This window comes from Coloeus monedula, assembly GCF_965178545.1.
Source record: "Coloeus monedula genome assembly, chromosome: 21".
NCBI classification, from domain to species: domain Eukaryota; kingdom Metazoa; phylum Chordata; class Aves; order Passeriformes; family Corvidae; genus Coloeus; species Coloeus monedula.
The window spans coordinates 185,430-206,105 of record NC_138801.1 but is presented as its reverse complement, the minus strand read 5'-3'; the positions used below and the strand labels follow the sequence as shown (position 1 = coordinate 206,105).

Here is a 20,676-nt window from a genome sequence, read left to right as displayed (position 1 = left end):
GCGGGGCGCCCGGGCTGTTCGGAAGCCCCGCCCGGACCTCCCGGAGCGCGGGCGCGGTGCTCTGCGGGGCGCCCGGGCTGTTCGGAAGCCCTGCCCGGACCCCCCGGGCTCGCCGCTCCGCGGTGTACCCCCGCCCGGACCCCGCGCTCCCGCGGCCCTCACGGAGCCGCGTGCGGAGCCGCGCCGGGACCGCCAGGGGGCGCGGGCGAGGCGGGCGCGGCCAAGGACGGCGCAGCAGCACCTGCGCTCGCGCGCTCCCGCCCCGCCCGCGCCCATTGGTGCGCGCTCCCGCGCGGGAGGCGGTTGGCTGGCGCGCGCGTCAGTCCGCGCGCCCCGGCCCCGCCCCGCGGTCCCCAACCGGGCTGGGCCTCGTCCCCGGCGGCGCAGAGGGCGCCTCCCTCTCGCCGAGAGGGGTCGTGGGTATTGCTCGGGGCATCAAGCCCTGAACAGGTGAGGAGCGGATGAGCCCCGCGTGCCCGGCAGAAAAGGTGGGACCGGCCGCCGCAGCCCCTCGTCCCTCCGCCTTCTGCCGTCCCCGCTCCGGGCGTGTGCTGCGGGCGGAGCCCTGCGGCGACGGGCCCGGACGGGCGCCCACCCTCCGGAGGCGACGCTTGCGGGAGGCCGGCGGCTCCCGGCCCCCCAGAGGGGCAGCGCCCATCGCCGCCCGCCGTGGCGGGTCCGGGCGGCTCCTGCGCGGGGCGCGGCAGGTGCGCGGGAGGCGGGGGGGCGGGGAGGGGGGGCTGCGCTTCTCCGCTCCGCCAGCGCCCGACCGGCCCCGCGGCCTCTCTCGGAAAGGGCGCTGGGCCCCTCCCCGCCGGGCGATGTCGCAGCGGCGCGGGGAGGGCGGTGCCACGGCCCTGCCTGCTCCCGGGAGGCTCCGGGACTGGCCCGCTGTGCTGAGGCGGGGCGGGCACGTGCAGTTGGTGCTGCGCGGTGCGGCTCCGGGCGGACAGCGAGAGCTGCCGGAGCACGGACGTGGGGTGTGGGCGGAACAGGTGGCAACCACCTCGGGTTGGCCACGTCCTTCTGTGTCTTTAGGAATAAATTTGAAAACTATTTGCGTATCCTGTGGATGATACCGTGCGGGTCTTGTTAAGAGCCTTGACTGCGATCTGTCTTCAAATCACTTCAGACGGTTTTTGGTCTAGCTTCTGTAGGCTTATGTCAGCTTGGGGTTTTGGCTTGTAGTGGATGGAGAAGGAATGGAAATGGAAGTTCTTGGTTATAGAAGTACATCGTGCCTTTTGTCTGTGGTTTGTTGTTTTAAACCTAACAAAATGGAGCTTAGATACTCTTGTCATACTAATTATTGGAAAAACTGAGATGCGTTGGTGTCTCTGAAATACAGAAGGATATTCCTTGCCTCAGAAACCTTATCTATGAATGTTGCAATCTGTGCCTTTTATTTCCACTAGATGCTTTGATAGTTAGATATTTTTTTTCTCTTGTTGAACATTCATGCCATGTCTAGTAGATATTCTTCATCTCTGAGGACAGGAAGATGCTGTAAAGGGCAGAACTATGCACAGTTGTTTGTTCATTTTCTGTATGTTGCCTATCCTGCATGATGTAGCACCAGTTTGAAGAAAAATATTACAAAACACTTTTAAACCAAGTTATTTTCTGTTTATTTGCCTTATTTTAGTAAAGGGAAGACAGCTAGAAGTTGAGGTGCGCAGTAATTACAAGGTTTGCCCTTTACTAAAATGCCACATGATGCAGGGCAGACAACAGGCATCATGTCTATAATTTGATTGAAATACTTAAGTGAGTGCTAACCCATTTTTAACTTGTCATTTTGATTCTTCTATGAACTAGGATAATTCGCTCATGCGAGGAATGCCTACTGGATCAGTTTTAGGTTTGTGAAAAGAATACTCCTTGTCCAGCAAAAGATAGCTTGCTTTGATGCCAGTAGGCATTGCATATATTTAAAGTCTAGAAGATAGAGTTTTTTAAAGTGGAGGTTCCCTAACGATAGAAGGAAAATAAAGACTGTAGTAGAGGCACAGTTGTAACACCAATTGATCTGCAGTGATTTTTACCTTCATCAAAGCAGCATGGGCTTTAATGGGATTTTCATGTCAGAGTATGTAAAAGAAGCTGTCTTTGAGATTATTTTCTTCCCATTTGATGCATAATTTTATTAAACATTAGGTTTTATAAAAGTTGGTAAAAGGCAAAAGAGGAGAAAAGGAAAGGGCTATGCCTAATAGAAATATTACCAAAATGAGTTACCTAAGCAATATTTTTCTCTGGTTTGTTACTGATTGTGTTCAGTGGAAGAGCTATGGCTTTATTTGCTGATACAGAGATAAAATAATTACTGTATTTGGGTTTGTGTCCCTTTTGCTTTGTTTAGGTAAGCCTTGAAGAAAGTGGTGTGAGGATGAGTATCATTTACAATTCATAAAGCACATTGAAAGGAGTGAAACCAATAAACAACATGTATTGGCTTGAACCTTGTGTTGATTGACAGAGTGAGGGAGAGTTACAAGCACGTATTTGGAGTATATTTAGCTATGAAATTTGTAATACCTTGCTCTTCCCTCTGTGAGGTATTTGTAGTTCTTTAGAGTTTGGAAATTTATCACATAGCAATGAAACTAGAATGGGGAGCTAACAATGAAAGTTGTGAGTGAGAGGTAAGAATAAAAATACCAGAGTGCATGTTTCAGGTGAGGAGTGCCCCGTTTGAGAAGAACTGAGTTGTAAAATAAATGTCACCATAATCCTGCTTCCTGGTATTTGCAGGAATGTTATGCTTTTAAGCAAGAGATAAAACTACTGAAAAGCCAGAGCTAGACCCAACAGCGGACTAATGGAGGTGTGCAGCAAAATGGGTTGAGTGCGCAGCTGCCTTATTCCACTGTAAGTATGCAACTGTATTTAAAGTTACAGGTACTTTCATATTTTCACTTACATTTGATAACCAGAGATTACAGAAGTGTTTGTCACTTCTGTTTAGAGAACTTGAGTCGTAATAGTATTTTACTGTAATTTGCAGATAAATGTTTCTTTTCCTATAACTGTTTCATGAAGATTCCCTTCAAGATACATGCTTAGGGAAGTTATACTTAGTCTTCTAAGTTGATTCAAGTTTGCAGCCTTGCTTGAAGGGTAATGACTTTTGAAGGAGGACTTCTGCTGGAGAGAGCACTGCAGCTCCGTCTTGATGTGGATCAAGATGGTATTGGGTTCTTTGCTTGGGGGTTTTTATGATTTATTATTTGTTCTTTTTTGAGAACATGTATTGCTTTTGTAATTACTCTTGTCAACCAGAAATGTTTTTCACTTTGTTCCCTTGACATTGTGCAGCAGTGCTTTCCCTCTTCATGTTTGTGTTCCATTTGTGTGGAGTCATTTCCAGTTAACAGATGATAACTATGTTTGCATGGTTATAAAGGTGATTATTTTTTACCAGGTACCAACAGGCAGTCTCCAATGAACTGCTTTTGTAGGATGACTCCTGCTACCATTCTGATGTCTGATACCAAATTCTGGAAGGCAAATCCTCTGAGGAGTGGCTGAGGGCTTTGTGATTATCTAGTTTGGAGAAAAGGAGGCTGAGCGACAACCTTGTTGCTCTCTGCAGCTTCCTGAGAGGGGACATGGAAAGGGAGATTGTGATCTCTTCTGCCTGGAATCCAGGGGCAGGACGTATGGAAATGATTCAAAGCTGCACCAGGGGAGGTTCAGACTGAACATCAGTAAGCATTTCTTTAGTTGAGAGGCTGGTCAAATACTGGAACAGACTTCCTAGAGAGGTGGTTGGTGCCCCATGCCTGTCAGTGTTTAAGAGCCTTTGAACAATGTCCTTAATAACATGCTTTAAGTTCTGGTCATCCCTGAAGTGGTCAGGCAGTGAGACTAGATAGATGATCACTGTATGCCACTTCCAACTGGAACTATTCTGTTCTAAATTTATTTTAAAAAAATCCCAAACCCTACTGGTTACTTCGTTTGTTCTAACCAAGTTTATCAGTGCCCAGGTGGGGCCCTTGGGCACTTTAATTGTTTTCACTGAGCTACTTTTCCAGCTAATTTAAGCTTAAGGAAGAACAGTTATTTTGGTAGAATACTGAAGTATGTTTTCTTAAAAGTGTGTTGCAGCTCTCAGTTCATGATTCAGTGGTATTAGGAAAACCATAATCAACTAATGAAAATAGTAAGTAAATGGTTTTTGAAATCAGCTAAGCCAGTTGACTTGTGGAGTCCAGAATGGCCAAATTAGGGCTGACAAGAAGCATGTCTAGTTCAGTATTTTCCCTCCAGTGAAAAAAACAATGAGAACATCAGTGGTTGCTCACATGGTTATTTTTGTATTTGCTGAAAGCAATGTGAACAGTCAGTAACTTCCTATGCTCTGCTAGCATTCAGAAATTAGAGCACAGGGACTTTCTTGGCCAGAAGTGGTTTTCTGCGCTTAAGAGTCTCAGTGACTTTCTTCTGAGTTGGGTAACTAGTACTGAGACTGAACTTACGGGCACTTGAACTGCATTACATGCATATTACTAACAGCAATATAAAATTCGCATTTTGCTTTCAGAGAATGTTGCTTCTGTGGCATAGATAACAAAATTTGACAAATGCTGCTAAAATAATGCCTATAAGGTTTACTTCTGTGCTTGGTTTTGATGGTGGTATTTTTGGGGGTTTTTTCCAGTTGTTTTTGCACTGTCCTCAGTTTTGCTTCAGAGAGCGCTACGTATCTAAATGGGTTTGTCAAATTGGCAAAGAAGAACAGACAACCTCTGGTGGTATGTATGTTTTCATCCTGATTTATCCACTTTGCTTCTGGCTGCCTATGAAGGAGATCTACTGCAGTGTGCCCATGAACCTTCTGTGCAAACAGATAAGGTGTTTTCTTAGTTTTGATTTTTAGCACTGTTTGCATAATGCATCATTTTAATGATTAACCTGAGCGAGTTGAAAGAAATTGTAAGAATCAAAAGCTGTGAAAAGAAGTTGTATGTCATTTTAGTGACTTTTTACCTTTTGTTGCCAGCATATTGGACCTTTGATAATTTTTAAACTTTCAAAAATTTCTTTTTAATCTTGTTGGCGTGAAATATTGCAAGTCCTGGGGAGTATTATTTTTAATATCTTTCTCTGTGTTGTTTGACAGCCTCTTTGTACCATAGGCTTAGTATTAGCTCCTGTGTCACTTTGTGTGCAGAGTGAGGCTTTCTGCAGGTGGGGAAGCACTTCAAATGACCAAGTGGACTTTGACTTAAAAGGATAATTGCTCCCTATGACTTTCATCAAGGTAGCAAAACAAGTGAAGAGGAGTATTTTTTAGTAGATGTGAATCTTGGAGAAATCTGTCCACATAGGAAGAAGCAGTGCATTTTTAGTGCTTGTGTTATATTTGAAACATTTGCAGGGGGGCTGTAAGGGGAAGCAAATCTATTTTGATCCTGTCTAGAATGAACGTTCCTAGCCTTGCAAGATTTATGTATGTGCTGAATGTTGAAAGGCAAAAGTATATTAGTGCTTTTGGGTTTAGGTATTAGAGCAATTTTGTCTCACTTTGATATAATGAACATTCAAACATGGTGTAAAACTGAACATGGGCATGATACAAGTTCACATATGGGATTTTTCTTTCCCCTTTCACAGCGTTATTGATTCCTTGCACTCTGGAGAGCCTATTCAGAAAGGCAGGGATGGAGGACACAATATTTTTGCAGCTTTAATGTAAATGCCACACGTTAAAGAAATTACATCTACAGAATTACTTTCTACTTCAGTATTGTAAGGACTATTAAGAAGAGCAGCTCCAGACCTAGAAATACTTAGAAGTCTGTTAGTGCTCAAAATATGAGTTAATTTTATCAGGAGACAAGATAAAAGAAATTGAATCTTGCCTTGTTTAGCAGAGAAGATTTTGACGTTACTTGAAGCAAAATTAGTGACTTGTTTCGTGCGAGATCCTGGGGGGAATTGTTTGTCTTTGTAGGAGTGAGAAGTGAAGACCTCATCTTTCTAAAGAGAGTAAAATAAGAGGTTGTTTTTATTTTTAGCTGTTTGTTTTTTCAGGATTTTTCTGTTGGTGTGATCAGTGTTGTGGGAGGGAACGCAAGGACCCAGAGGGAGATACGGCAGTATCCCTAGCTGCACACATAAGCAACTACAGATTTTGCTGAAAGAGTCCAAGGAATCAGTGGCAGTACTTGCCATGGGCTCATCCATGTGTGCTGTGGGGAATGATGACACAACCATGTTGTTTGTTTTCTCAGTTAAAGAGAATCAGAGCTTGAGCTGACTTGCCAGTTCTGTAGGCAGTTTGCGGTAGCCTGCAGTTTCTGGGACTTAGTCCTGCCTAGGAGGGACTTTTATATAAAACCTAATTCCACATAAATGACAGATAATGCTTTTTTTTCCCCCCTGCATTTCTTGAGTTGAGTGGAAGTAAGGGTAAGGACTTAGCATGGCTTTAGCAATATTCAGTTGTATTCCTTCACAGTTGGTACCTGGAAAAAAAAGAGCATCTATCTCCTAAGAAAATCTTGTTTCCTAAGTCCTTTGCTCCAAGGAAGAAAACTGAAATCTCTTGTATTGCTGGGTTATTTTCTCTGTGCATTTTGGTTTTTTTATAGATTTTATTTATTCCACAAATTATTTGCTTTGCAGGAATTTCTGTTTTGTGTTTTCAACCAGTGCTGGCTGAGCTGAAACTTCCTGCATCTTGTGGAGAGCATGTATAAAAGGAATGACCTCATGGCCAATGTGATGGTTACCTCCGCCACTCCAGAGGTACAGTTCCTTGGGTTTTATTAGCTCCTGTATCAAAATGGAAATTTTGGTTTGTTTCAGCTTTCACAGCAGCCCTTTCCACTAGTAGTCAAATACCACACCATTTGTAAGAAAAAGAACTAACATGGCAAGAGAGTAATTGTAGAATACTCCATGGTTCTTGGTGTTCACAGCCATGTTTTTATATTGTTGTCGTTGATGATTACTCATTTTATTTAGTTTTAAATAGCTTTTTTGACCTGTAATTTAGAGCAGCCACGTATTATTAGTGAGTTCAGAGCAATGTAATATACCATCAAAATGGAGTCAGTCAAAAATAGAACCCAGAAATATCCAGCTGCATTTTTCCGTTTTGGTTTTTTTTTGTTGTTGTTTTTTTGTTTGTTTGTTTGTTTGTTTTTTTCTTTTTAATTTACTGGTCTGCTAGTGAGAAAGCGCTCTAAGATTTTGTTCATTTTAATATTTGTATCCTGTGGAGACCAGGAGGCTCTTTTGTGCTGCTTCCAAAAATGTTCAGTGTTGAACTGCTGTGCACAGCTAACAGCCTGTTTGTTGCTCCATGACAGCCAACGGAACACTGCTTGGGAATTAGCTGCCTAAGTTTTTCTAGTTTTTTGCTTTCATCTAATATTATGACGAAATAATCAGCTATAGTAAAGCTTGTCCTGTAAAGCACACATTTTAAATGTGGGATTGGAGAAACTCTTTTTCAGCTTTACGATGGAGACTAATACTGCATATGTATTCCAAAGTTGCGTGCAATGTGGATTTATGAAGGACATATTAATAATCTGTTATATATTTTCTCTTTTCCTTTTCTAGACTTAATCAAATCCTGTGAAGGCCCTTTTCAGTTTTTCATTGCCAGGTTTTTTGTTTTACCACATTAAATAAGTAAAATTAAGAGCCATAGTTTTCAATAACTCTACAGGGTTTTCCAGATTGTTGAATATATAATAAACATCACTTACTTACACATAATTCTCTTCAGATTCACATATTTTCAGTGCTTGTAACAACTGCCTTGTAACTAATTATTTATCTTTGCAAGGACGATTTCTGTGCTAGGGCTTATTGTCTTTGGAGTGAGAAATAACATCAAAAATCTTTTGGAAGTCCAGCAAGACTGTGTTAATCTTGATCCTTCACTCACTACCCTCAGTGGATACTGAGGCAGTGCTTCTCTTTCTGAATGCTGACTTAGCACTTTCCTGATACAACATAACTGTCTGCATTTCTACTCATTCCCCTTTATTCTCTTCTTGGGTTTGACCAGTACAAATGTCAGGCTTTCCTAATCAGTAGTGTGCAGAAAATTAAAATTCAGAATGTGTCAATTTTCCCTTTTTTATAATGTTATGGATAGAGCAGCTTGACTTGGATCTACCTACTCTTTATTTTGCATATTTAATTTTAAAAATCCTGTGGAATATGAATCTTCAAAATCTCAACACATTTCCTTTTGTGTGACAGCTCTTTCATTTAGTCTATGATTTTAAAGATGGCTTGCTAAAGCAGAATATTTCATAGAGCTAAAATTTTATGTCACTGTAGTTTTTGCAGAAGGAAGTTGGAAACATTTGTGAACAGTGCAAAACTAAATTTGATAATTTGGTGTCTGAAACTTTTTGAAGTTCATACATTTTCTTGTCATTACTTAGTATTTTTACAGATATTTATTTCCTGAATTTGAGATTAAATTCATCATTCTGCAGGTAAGCCTACTATTTTTTCTTTGTAGGGTAGTAGCAGCTCAGATTCTCTGGAAGGACGAAGTTCAGATTTTGCCAGTAAAAGCTACGATGCAGTTGTATTTGATGTGTTGAAAGTAACTCCTGAGGAGTTTGCTGTAAGTAGAAACGTTATTTTTGCATTTAAGCTTGTATAATATTCAGAGCTTTTAGAGTACTAAAAAATACATGAAATCTTTTTTCTTAAAAAAATATCTTTTAAATAAACTTCCAGTGTTCTTGAAAACAAATTTCTGATTTTATCAGCTTCAGTAAAATAAGCCTGTCTTGGGATTTAGTCATTTAGTACTGACCTGACACAGCATATTTGTTTTACTGTAGAAAGTCATTTGCATTTTTTAAAGTCTTTTAGGAGACCCTAGCATAGCTTTGAAGATGTTACTTATAGAATCATAGAATCCTAAAGGTTGGAAAAGACCTGTAATATCATCAAGTCCAACCTTGGCCGCTAAACACAGTCTGATTAACTTTTTATTTAATTGACAAATACTCAGCTTCTCTCCTGAAGCAAGTTTCTTAAAAGCAGAGAAGAAGCTTACAGAGAGGAAACAATTTCCTTTCTTTGATAACAATTTTTCAGTGTTAAACTGAAAGCAGAATTGCAGTTTTGACAAACATCCAATGCAATTCTTGTCCTTGCTCCTTGTTTTTAATTTCCGTGTTAACTTGCTGGGGTACTGGAAGGAGTGAGGATGAAAGCTACCGCACATAAGGTTGAATGTTTTCATTAATAATTCTGAGCGTCAAAATGATGTGTCATTATTTGATGTAAGTTTGTTTAATACCTGTTCACCAAAAAAAAATCTTGGAGATAGGCCTACCTTATTCCTTTAAGTTTGTCACTTTGGAACCTTTTTGAGACTTTGAGCCTTTTTTAACACTAATAGAGAATACACAGATGAGAGCTGTTGTTAGGTAAAATTACAAAAATACTTGAATGGCAGATCTGCATCAACTCAGTTAAAAAATCCCAAGGCTTTTGCTCCTAGTTATCCAGGTTCAGATGATCCATGGTCAAGGACTGGATTCAGAAATTAATAGACACAATTTAGACAGAACTGTAAAATCATGTGAAAATAGGTATGTCTGATTTCATCAGAGTAGAAATTTTAAGTCCAAAGACAGCCCAGAACATAGAGTGTAGTCTACATTTTTGATTATCTTGGAACTGTATTTATAAAATGATGAAGTCAAGGTAAAGTTGCTTGTAAGCTTAAACACATGAATTTTCTATTCCTATTGCTTTTGGTTTGAGATGGAAGCATGTTGATTGAGGGTCTTGATTTAGTGCTGTGCTTTAAAACCACAGATGTATGCAACCATGCAACCTTATATCATTGTAACATTTTTTAACTCAATTCTAAACTTCTGTAAGCTGGTTTTTTTCTCTCCAATTCCATTTGCCACCTGTAGCTGTGAGCAAAACAAATAAAAACCCCACTAACATGCGGAGAAACGAAAAACTGAAATGTGTGTCTGTGGAACTGAAAATCTGTGTATGGCCCCTTTAAAGCATATTCCAGTCATAACTAATTAACATGTAATAATTTATCGCCTTTCAACCCAGTGAACATAAAATGTATGCTGCTCTCTGTGTGAAAAGCTTGTAATTCTTCCTGCCATTACTGTCTCAGGCATTTATTGCATAACAGGAAGACTCTCAAGCACAGGTATTTCCCCTTAGACTGGTGCAGGTACCGAAAATCTTCACCTGGGGACAGCCGAGGAATGGCAGGGTGTCACTCAGGATGGGGCACTTCTGGTTGTGGTGTGTCAGCCTGGACAGGCAAGGCCAAAGCCAGGGCTGGTTAGTTCTGGTCATTGAGGAATATGTATATGGTTTGTAGGTACTGAAGGGCAGATGGAAATATGTCACTGGTAGCTCTTCGTGTTACATGATGTAAAATTCTGTCTTCATTGCAGAGCCAGATAACATTGATGGATATGCCAGTATTTAAAGCTATACAGCCTGAGGTAGGTTTTCTTAAACCATCTGCTTACATCTTTGGAATTCAGTGCCTGAGGAAATGTGACGATTTAAATAATGCTTTTTTGTTCAAAAATGCTCACCTTCTTGTGCTGCACTAATATTTTTCTAGGCATATTCCTTGTCAGCACTGTGAATATGTAATCCAGCATGAGTTATTTTGATTTGTCATCTGTTGCCAAAGGAGATGACTTTGCTTTCAGAGAAGTTGTCTTGTCTTGCTTTTAGTGGAGTGTTCCTTCAGGATAAGTTTAACAGGCGTAAAAATCCTCTATTCTCCCTTCTGCTGCCAATTTTTAATTCGTATCTGATTTCAGAGTTTGACTTGTGCCTCTGGCCATAAGAAATTAGCAATACCCTTAGAAAAATCTGCTAACAAAAATACTTTCAATATGTACAAATTGATACATAGATATTCTTTCATGAGGAAGTTTTGTTTAGACAAATATCAGAACAAAGCAGAGGAGTTTTTTTATTCTACCTACCTTTGCCAAAAGCAGAGGTAGTGTCATACTCCAAGGAGATGAATGACCAAAAAAATAAAATACAAAACTAGAGATGTTCATTTTTTAAAGCAAATTTTGCATTTATTTTAGTTACTATGAGACCTGTGCCATAGAATTTTATAGCAAAAAATATCCCAAACCAATTGATTTGCTGTCCTTCTTTTCCTTTGTCATTGCTTCATTTTGCCTTTTTGAAATGAAATTCCCTGAAGTGTTGCTCTGGCAAATAGATGTAACTCAGTGAGGAGTGATCAGAAAGAAAACTACTGTATTTTCAGCTTCTGCTAGAATACAGGTCTTTGAATACGTAGCAGTTACCAGGAACTATTAGTTGTTAATTGTGCTTTCTGATTTTCATTTTATTGGAATTGTCAATATAGTTTGTTTGCCAAAAATAAACAACTGTTTGTGCTGAAATTCTGCCAACTGTAGGACTAGGTTTTAAAGCAAGAAATAGTCTGTGTGTTTGTCATGAACCTGCCCCTTGTTATTAGGTGAGTTATTAGACTAAGAAGGTTAACATTTTCTGGTTGAAATTCAAGGTTTTAGTCTTTTAACATGACCTTATGCATGGATGGAAATACCTGAGATTTTAGAGTTTTGGTTGCTATGTCTTATCTCAAACACACAAACATCCTTTAAATGTGGTATTTACTGAGGCTTTTTCCTGCTTTTCAACAGCTATTACTAAAAAACACATCTGCGTTTTACTTTGCAGAGTTTAGTAAGAGGATGTCTAGTTAACAATTCTTTGTTCTCCAGCAGAAATAATTATGCTTACATTCTAGATTTCTATGTAACTTTACTTAGATTTTTTTCCAAGTCCTGAAATTGCAATCTCCACAAATTTCAGTTTCCTGTGACTGTGCACATTGAGGAAACTGCCAGCATCCTTCCACACAAAAAAAAAAAAAAAAAAAAAAAAAAAAAAAAAAAAAAAAAAAAAAGATGAAGTGTAATTCTAGAACATGGTATATTGTAGCAGAGTAAAAAAAATCAGCAGGGGTATTTTGAATCACTCACTTTTATCAATCCTCCTATTCAGTCTGAATTTTAAACCTAGTCAAATGATTTTGCCATACACAGGATTTTCCATTGTTACTCACACTTGCAACCGTTTAATATCCTTAGGTTACTGACCTCTTCCACTCTTCTGACAAAGGTAAATTTTGCTGTCCCTAGTAGAGTCTGAGATTTTTTTCCACGTAAACATATGATTTCCAGTACCATAAGACCAGACATGGACTGTTCATGTGGAGAATCTGTGTCCTGACAGATGCAAATTGGCATTTTTATCTGCAGAAAGTTTGAGTGCTGGAGATTGGGATTTAAAATATGTTTGGAACTGGTAGTGCTTCTCCTGCTGCTCACACCGGCATGTACAGATCTCTAGAGTGTGTTCCATTTATCAGCATTACAAAGTGCTTTTCAGAAGCAGAATTCTCTTTGGCTGACTCTGCCTTTTCGTGTGAAGGTGTCTAAAGTTAGTAGTGTACATTTGGAAAGTTGAACAACATTTTGATTGAAACTGAGACTTGAGATTCTAAAAACAGAAGACTGATTTAGAACTAGTGTTAAGGAGAACTAATTTCTGGTTTTTATGGCAATTTTTAAATGTATTTCCTAGGAGCTAGCCAGCTGTGGATGGAATAAGAAAGAAAAACACACCCTTGCTCCAAATATTGTTGCCTTTACTAGGAGGTTTAACCAGGTAAGTAATTTGATTACTGTCATGAACAGGTACTGTTTGACAGTTGTCTTTGAGTATAAAGTTAAACAGAACTACTCATGTGAATTAAAACCTATTTTTCCAAATCAGGATTAAGATTTTTAAATTACAGCCTCTGTTTTCAGTTGCTTTGTCCACATTTTCATATTGTTCCTCTAGACCATTCGTTCCTAATTATTAGTTCCTAGTATGTTTTGCTGTGGTGCAACGTGAACAATTTTGTTCCTTTCTTTTTTTTTGTTTCACTTGCTAATTCAGTTTTCTTGGTGTTGTCTCACTTCTCTACCTCTTCATGGTAGTGGTAATGCTTCAGGGCAGTTGCAGTGATACATATGAGAATTCATGGGATCAGAACTTTTTTGTTTCCTTACTCCGTTTTCTTCCTGGAGCCTTGTGAGAGTTTGCAAATGTTTAATCTCATGGACTAATAAAGTCCATTTTTTTGTAATAAAGTTAAATGTGTTTACTTCACAGGTCAGTTTTTGGGTTGTACGAGAAATATTAACAGCACAGACCTTAAAAATAAGGGCAGAAATACTGAGCCACTTTGTGAAAATAGCAAAAGTAAGTGCAGATTTCTTACACTATCATTCAAAACCTTAACTCCTTCTTGTTTGTTTCTGGACTACTCGTGTGAGCCATTGTTGGATTGCAGAGGCTAACAGTTCTGTTTTAGCACATCTATTATGTTGTACCACATGAGTAAGATAAAGGCATGAAAACTGTGCTTTTCTACTTGGTTAGATGCAACTACCCAGTTCAATGTGACTCATCTTGTACCTCTGCCTACCAAGTTTAAAAGTGGTTTGAATTGTTGGTGGCCAGTTGAGTGTTGACAGCATAAAATGAGGTTGTAAATTGTTTTGGTTTTTGTCTCCCACCATTTTCAAACTTAAACTTCTATGAAAAGAAATTTCTTGCTTCTAAAATAGCTGTTGTGAGACTTGTATTCCTGCTTGTGATATGTAGTTGCTGGTATAAAGCACTGCATTTTACTCTTAACTTTAAAACAAACAAACAAATTTAAAAATATTTATCTCTTCCACAACCTGTGGTCATTCTGTTTTATATGACCCTGAGTGACACAGCACTTGGATCAAAGTCCTGAGTGCTAATTTTGTATGTGAAATTGTATATGTGTGTAGGTAATTAAAATAATATTTTCCATATAGTACAAAACAATTATTGCATTGTGCATATTTCCAATCAATTTACTTAGAACTTTTGTACTTATAGAAGAATATTTATCTGTGTAAGTTACTGGCACAAAAAAATAGTCCAAGTAATAGGAGAATGTTCAATTTGGAGGTCCTAGGTTGCTCTTAGAAATAAGAGTTGTGGTGCTTGTTTGGGGTTTTTTTAGCCTGCACAAGGGGGAACACTGCCCTCTTTCATTCTCTTGCTTTTTCCTTTTCCTGCTTTTCCCTCCATAAAGTCCAGATCTTCCTTAAATGCTTCTGAGCAGTGAGTAAATGGATCACTCAAGGATGAATCCAGCCTCTTTTTAAGCTTTACAAAGAAGCTACGTGACAGCAATTCTCATTTTTCTATTTTCCATTTTTATTCTTGTTGTAGCAAGCATTATCATCTTGACAGCTGTATTCCAAAGTATTGTCTGCCTGAGCTCTGTGTGTTTTGATTAATTGTCAACACACAGAGTAAATTTAAAGTACATTGAAGTGAGGTAAATTTTTCCTATAAAACAGATTACAAAGGCAAAAGTTGTGTTAATTCTGAGAGGATTGTCAGCATCTTTATGTAATGTTTTTGCTTAAATCTTTAATTTCCAAAAAAACCATAAATTTTCAAGATCAATGCATCAAATACTTTTTTCCTATTTTCTGTTCCTGAGGGAACAGCCTTAGAAAATAACAAACTGAAATCAAATACAGTTTGTATTCTCTAAACTGAAATGCCTATTATATTGATGGGTATACTTGTAAAATTGGCAACTTTTAAAGTGGTCTTAAGAATCTTGCACATGACATCATTGGATAATATTGTTATCTGCAGTCGTAGATGAAAACTTTGTATTTTATTAATGAAAAAATCATGGTTTATTAATGCAACTTTGATATTAATTAATCCTGCTTCCATTTTCAATGTGCTAAAAGCTATTACTCCCTTTTTTCAGAAGCTTCTGGAACTGAATAATCTTCATTCTCTTATGTCTGTGGTGTCAGCACTGCAAAGTGCACCTATCTTCAGGCTGACCAAAACTTGGGCTGTAAGTGTTGCCTTGACCATTGTCCCTTCTGTCTTGTTTGAATTCTGAGTTTCTTTGGAATTTGTCGTATTGTAAACTCTGGAGGAAGATGCTTTTATGTTTTTGTGGTACTGTGGTAGCAGAAGTAGTGGCCTGTTACATGTTTTGTGAAAAGTAGAGTTTTGGTTGCATATTTGTAAACAGTCTATTTTCCTGTAAATTTCCTGTTTTCCTATGTGTTCTAGAAGCCACTGGTTATATGCTCAAGAAGACTTCCGTTGATAAGTAATCTTAGAACAGAAGGTGTATCAGTGTCCCCTTATGATACATAGTGTATCATTTAATACATTACCTAAAAGGAAGGAAAAAGGCATGTTACAAATATACAGGCATTAATTTTGTGATTATTGCGTGATGCATTTCAATTTTTATTTATTTTAGAAATTAAAAGCATTGATAATTCTGTTTTCAGAAACTCTGTCCCTGGAAGGCAGAACTTCTTAGCAAAACTTAAAGTAAATTTAAATACTTCTTTAAAGAGGAATACACAGTTATAGGTTATTTCTACTGTATGTAACATTTAACTGTACCAAAGTTTGGGTAATTCTCATCAATTAAGTATTCCACACACCATGGATCACACTGGCTGTTCAGAGCTTGTAAATAAAGATGGCTATATTTAAGTCTTAGATAAGTTTATCAAGCTTTTTAAATGCTTGCAACTATTTTGTGACTTGATTGCTCAGAATAAGGTTATAGTCTAATAAAAAAGTAAGTGCCTGGTGTTTCGAGCAGCTTGATGAAGCTGGAACTTAAATAGGGAAAATTGCTCTTGTATGAAAAGAACTATGTGACTAATTTGACTTAGACCTAAAGAGGTGCCAGGCTCTTTGTAGGCACAGTAGTTCAAAAATGCAATACATTGCAGTGGCAGGGCCTCTAGCAATTCTCTGTGCTGATTAAAAGAAAACAGCAAAATTATTCTGATACATTCATTTCTATCCTTTTTATGTTATTTTTTTATTAACATTATTTATCCTTTTTATGTTATTTTTTTATTAAAGCTTAGTACAAGAACTGGAATTTCCCAGGGGAAAAGGGATATGAAGGAATGTGCTATGGAGCAGCTGTCTCTTGTCAGAAAGGACACATGCAAGAAGCCAGAGTACAGTGCCATAATTCTCCACTCACTCCAGCTTGATTGGCTTTTAAAACAATCTTAAAAATATCGCTGGAGTTTCTTAAACCAGCTGAAACAGGGAATGTGTTTTTATAGCTACAGTTGCGTATTTTATGTTTACTTTTCAGCCTCCTGTCACTAGGAGTTTTTAATTCCTAAATGTTTTTCTAGTTGTCTGTAATAAGTCTAAGAAATAGAAAATGTGGATTTAATATCACAATGGTTTACTTTCCATATACTTTCTTCTGAATAGTTTTGTCATACCTTTGATAAGGTACTGTTGAAATGGCATGATTTGCATTTATTTAGAGCATTTTCCATTGCTGTTTGTACTTTTAAATTCAGAGGATTTTTAGCAACTCCAAGTTACGAGAACCTTGGTGACTGTATAATAACATACTTTTTCTCTAAAAGTTTAATATTGCTGAAGTTATTCAGAACTGATGTCGTGATATGAGAATCCTTGACGAATTAGTCAGAAATAATGGTCATATTTTTTCATAGCTTGACTTACACTGAATTGCCTTTTTTTTAACAGGACATTTTCAAACATTGTGCTGCTTTGGGTGATGATGATAAAGTTAGTCACAACTAGACTATGCTTTCCTTTACTCCGGGCAATTCAACAAGTTGTTGATTGTTGGGTTTGTGTGGATTTGTCTTCGAAAATTTTATGATCTCCTTTTTCTCTGTAGCTTTTGAATCGGAAAGACAAGACCACCTTTGAGAAGTTAGACTATTTACTGTCTAAAGAAGAGAATTATAAAAGGACACGAGAGTACATCAGAAGCTTAAAAATGGTTCCTACGATTCCATATTTAGGTGAGTGTGAACAATTACATTATTTATCTGTAGCTCATTGACAGACAAGTGCTAATGTACCATGTTGCACACCTGAAGAACACCATATGTAGAAAGATACAGTTCACTCCATTTTGTATTTAGAAAAATTAGGTCAGATTGAGATTTTTAGGCTATACATGCTTCTTGTAGGAGTTTTTCTCTCAGGTGCTGAATAAACACACGTGTAAGTCAATGTGAAGGTGTATTAAAAGGGAGACCTACAGATAAAATGCTGTCCAGTCTTGATATTGTCTCGTTTTCTTTTGTGACATGCACCAAGTAGCCATTTGATGAATTGGTTTTTTGGTCAGTGTTTTCGCCTGGGAATATTTCTGCACAAAGGTTATTGTTAATGAAGGTAGTCCAATATAATGAACTATTTTCTGGCTTTATTAGTGATTTAGTAAGATGCTAAACTGCAGGTAAAAAGGATGAATGTTTTTAAATTGCTGACCCTGGGTAACAAGAGCTCAAGAATTCTGCTTAGCCTTCCTGGGCCAGAATTGCGGTCTCTGTTATAATAACCTCTAATGCCTCAATAGATTTATCTTCTGTGAACACTTGCACTCTCACTTTAAACACACATGAACTTGCGTGCACAGCACCCAGCTGGCAGGATTTCCTCAGCTCTCTCCAGTACCATAGTCTTTTGCTTGAATTGAACATGGTATTTTTTACCTTCACTAGATAAACCCTACCTTGTTCCTTACGCAGCTGGAGGCTACTCCTGACATTATGGACTTCAGTCATTATTTGTTGCCTTCGCAGTAAATCTTCAGTTACCTCTCTTCCGAAAGGAAGAGTCCTTGGGTTACTTGATCATGCCTGGTGCAGATGCCACTTGGCATCCCTGACAACTTGCCTGGGCAGCGTGTCAGTCCTGTATCCTTTTTTAGGGGAAGAGGGTGCACATGGAGTGCACTGCTTGCAAAATTCAAGATAGAAATGCAGGATAGATTTTATGCACTTAGCTTCAGGAAGCTTTTTGTGCTCTACTTAATAATTTCTAACATTCTGTTACCTCAAAGTTTAGTAGCAATAATGAACTGTTTATTGTAATGCTAAGATTATGCCTTTATTGGCACTGGTTTACTTTTTTTGTTCTATATGGAAAGTCAGGATTTTTTTCCCCCTTGTATGTAACACTGTCTGTAGATTTTCATCTTCTGTTTTACTCTTCAAGCAGTTTATCTCATAAATCCTCTGTAATTCCTATCGGTCTGCCCTTCTCTTTGCTCCTCTCAATTAGCTAATATCATTAGCAGATTTTTGTTCCACTGTTCATTCCCATTTTCAGATCACTTACTAATAGGTCGAGCAGCATGAGTCCCAGTACAACTTGCTGTGGAAAACAATTAGCACTGCTTATCTAAAATACTTCTTATTTAATAAATTTGACAGCCATTCCTAATGGCCATACTTTTAAAACTGTCTTGAAAACTTGATTCGAGTTATTGAAACTGCTTTGTAAATAACTTCAGGTTTGAATGAATATTAGCTTATCAAAAGAGAATATTGTTTCAGTGAATAAATGTCTTCTCAAGGAAGACATTACTTACAGAACAGCTTCTTTATTCTGTTTAAATGAACAAGTAGACTAATAGCTGATTTTAGGAGTAACTACTGAACATAAAACAATTGAATGAGAGTGACAAGGTGTGAAGATTTGCAGAGTTCATGGGAATCCTGTTTTGTGCTGTACAGCCTCTTGTCTCACTGCAAGAAAGTTACTTAATTGTTAGAGAATGGGAAGCCTGAGATTGTTTGAAATGAGCTGGAGAATGTACTGGGAAATTAAAACTGCCACTTAAGTTTTCCAGGTAGTCTGGTTTATAGAATTGGCTCACAGCCTTGTGTAAGAAGTGTTTTAATACTATCCAGTTATTATTACATCACTCCAAGCCACTTCTAGATAAGATTTAAAATATTTCTGAAATGAACTTAAGTGTTACAAGCCTAATAAAATACTTGGGTAATGAAAGTGAAAGGAAAAAATCGGCATGTTGCTGAGTTACAGGATTGAATCTGAAATTCCTGCTGGTTTCTAGCCAGTCTCTGTGAGACTTTGAATCCTCCTGCATATGTTGTATCTGGCGTTTCATACATGAGAGACCCTCTCCCTGCTGATTACAAAGACTAGGCAGTGTTGCTGTTCTTGTAAAGTAAAGCTTTCCCTGCGTTCTAAGAGATGCAGTTGGACATTTTGTGTAACCAGATGAATACAGCAGACAACTGCTCTTATGTTTCCAACCAGGCTATAATATGAGAAACTAATATATTCCTTACTATGTTTAAAACATCCAGCAGTTGTTTTGTTTTCAGACAGGTCTTTCAACTTTAGAGAGAGAAGGAAAGAAAAAAACAAATCATGGGATTGGCAAGGCTGTGATGTGGACTGTTGGAAGTGTTCAGCCACAGTGTGATTTAGGAAAAAATAGCAGTCACATTGTTTTGAAAATTCATGGGTGTAATTGCTAGCTACAGCTCTTTCTTGTCTTCATGGCTGGTGATCTTTTAGGTTGTCTCTGTATGCTGTAGAACAAAGAAAGATGGGTATGATGTTATAATCTATAGATTTGTTGCACTGTTTGCTTTTTTCTCCTTGGAATACAACAGTGGGGCTAAATCTGGAAACTTTGAATGATAATAGAACAGTTTCAGGAAAGAATTCTTTGGAAATGTGTATACAAAATAACTAGTTGTTGTCTGAGGTAACATCAGTCTTGTGACAGCTTTTTGTCTAAATACTGTAAGTGGAGCCCCACTATTTCATTCCTGATACATAGATAATGTATTCGTTTGACAGCATTTTCTTTACTCTTCTGAAAAAGGTAGAGATATTTCAAAAATTCAGAAGAGCAACCTCAATTTCTAGGAGTTTGCTGTTGCAGGACTATTCCTATGGCACTTCTTGAAATGGAGGTTTACAGGAGAATTGAAGTTGTTAGAAATCTTCTCCATAGTACCGCAATTCTCTCTTGTAAAAACTCACCTAAGGTGCTTTTGCTAATGATAGGAAGGTGTATTGTATGGGATTTTTAGACTGCAGTGTTGTCAAAGATGTACATTTGGGGAGCGATGAAATACTATAATTGAAACCTTTGGAAATAATTAGGGAAACAGCAAAAACTAAGGCCTTTCACAGTTTATAGTAATGTCATCTACTATAGTAGGTGGACTTAGTGGAAACTGAGTTCTGTTGTGTGAATTTTTTAAAAAATAAGCATAGAAATTTTGCAAATCCGTTATTTCTACCAATATACTTGCCAATAACTTCACAGTATAAGTTCCAAATTTCTAGTGTTTAATTGTTTCTGATGTGCCAGGCTCTGTGTTTAAAATTATTTTATGCAAATTTTATGTAAAAAATTAGTAAGTTCTCTTCTCAGATGTGGTATCTCCAGGTAATCATGAACGGACTTCTTTGCATTATCTTTTTTAATTACATGGATGAGTATCTAGGTAAATCATTCACCTTTTAGGTATAAAGGTTAAGAAATGTGATTATTTTAACAAAAGACTGTTAGCTTGGACGTGGGTTTAAAGCCTATTATGAGTGTATACTATGAAGATGTATCTGCAGCCATATCTCCAGCTACAGAAGAGCAACGGTAATAGCTTTTCTAGGGAATGCCTCATTCTTGTGATCTGCACAATGGGTACCTGAAGTTCTCTGGGTTCTTTCCTCAAGCCAAGCATGAAGTAGGTGTAATGC

At 38.3% G+C, this 20,676-nt stretch overlaps 1 protein-coding gene across 5 annotated transcripts in view; it reads left to right on the top strand.

Moving 5' to 3' along the window:
- Positions 1-340: 340 nt before the first annotated feature.
- RALGPS1 (Ral GEF with PH domain and SH3 binding motif 1) overlaps positions 341-20,676 on the top strand; it is an 85,161-nt gene continuing 64,825 nt past the window's right edge. For all 5 annotated transcript variants that reach the window (XR_014227021.1, XM_082295450.1, XM_082295449.1 and 2 more), the window contains exons 1-9: positions 341-450; positions 2,755-2,871; positions 6,637-6,759; positions 8,501-8,608; positions 10,434-10,484; positions 12,631-12,714; positions 13,207-13,296; positions 14,867-14,959; positions 16,814-16,940. Coding sequence is in view for 4 of the 5 variants with exons in the window: in XM_082295450.1 (XP_082151576.1) it covers positions 6,703-6,759; positions 8,501-8,608; positions 10,434-10,484; positions 12,631-12,714; positions 13,207-13,296; positions 14,867-14,959; positions 16,814-16,940 (610 nt within the window). In the remaining variant the exon portion in view is untranslated. The remainder of the gene's footprint in view (positions 451-2,754; positions 2,872-6,636; positions 6,760-8,500; positions 8,609-10,433; positions 10,485-12,630; positions 12,715-13,206; positions 13,297-14,866; positions 14,960-16,813; positions 16,941-20,676) is intronic.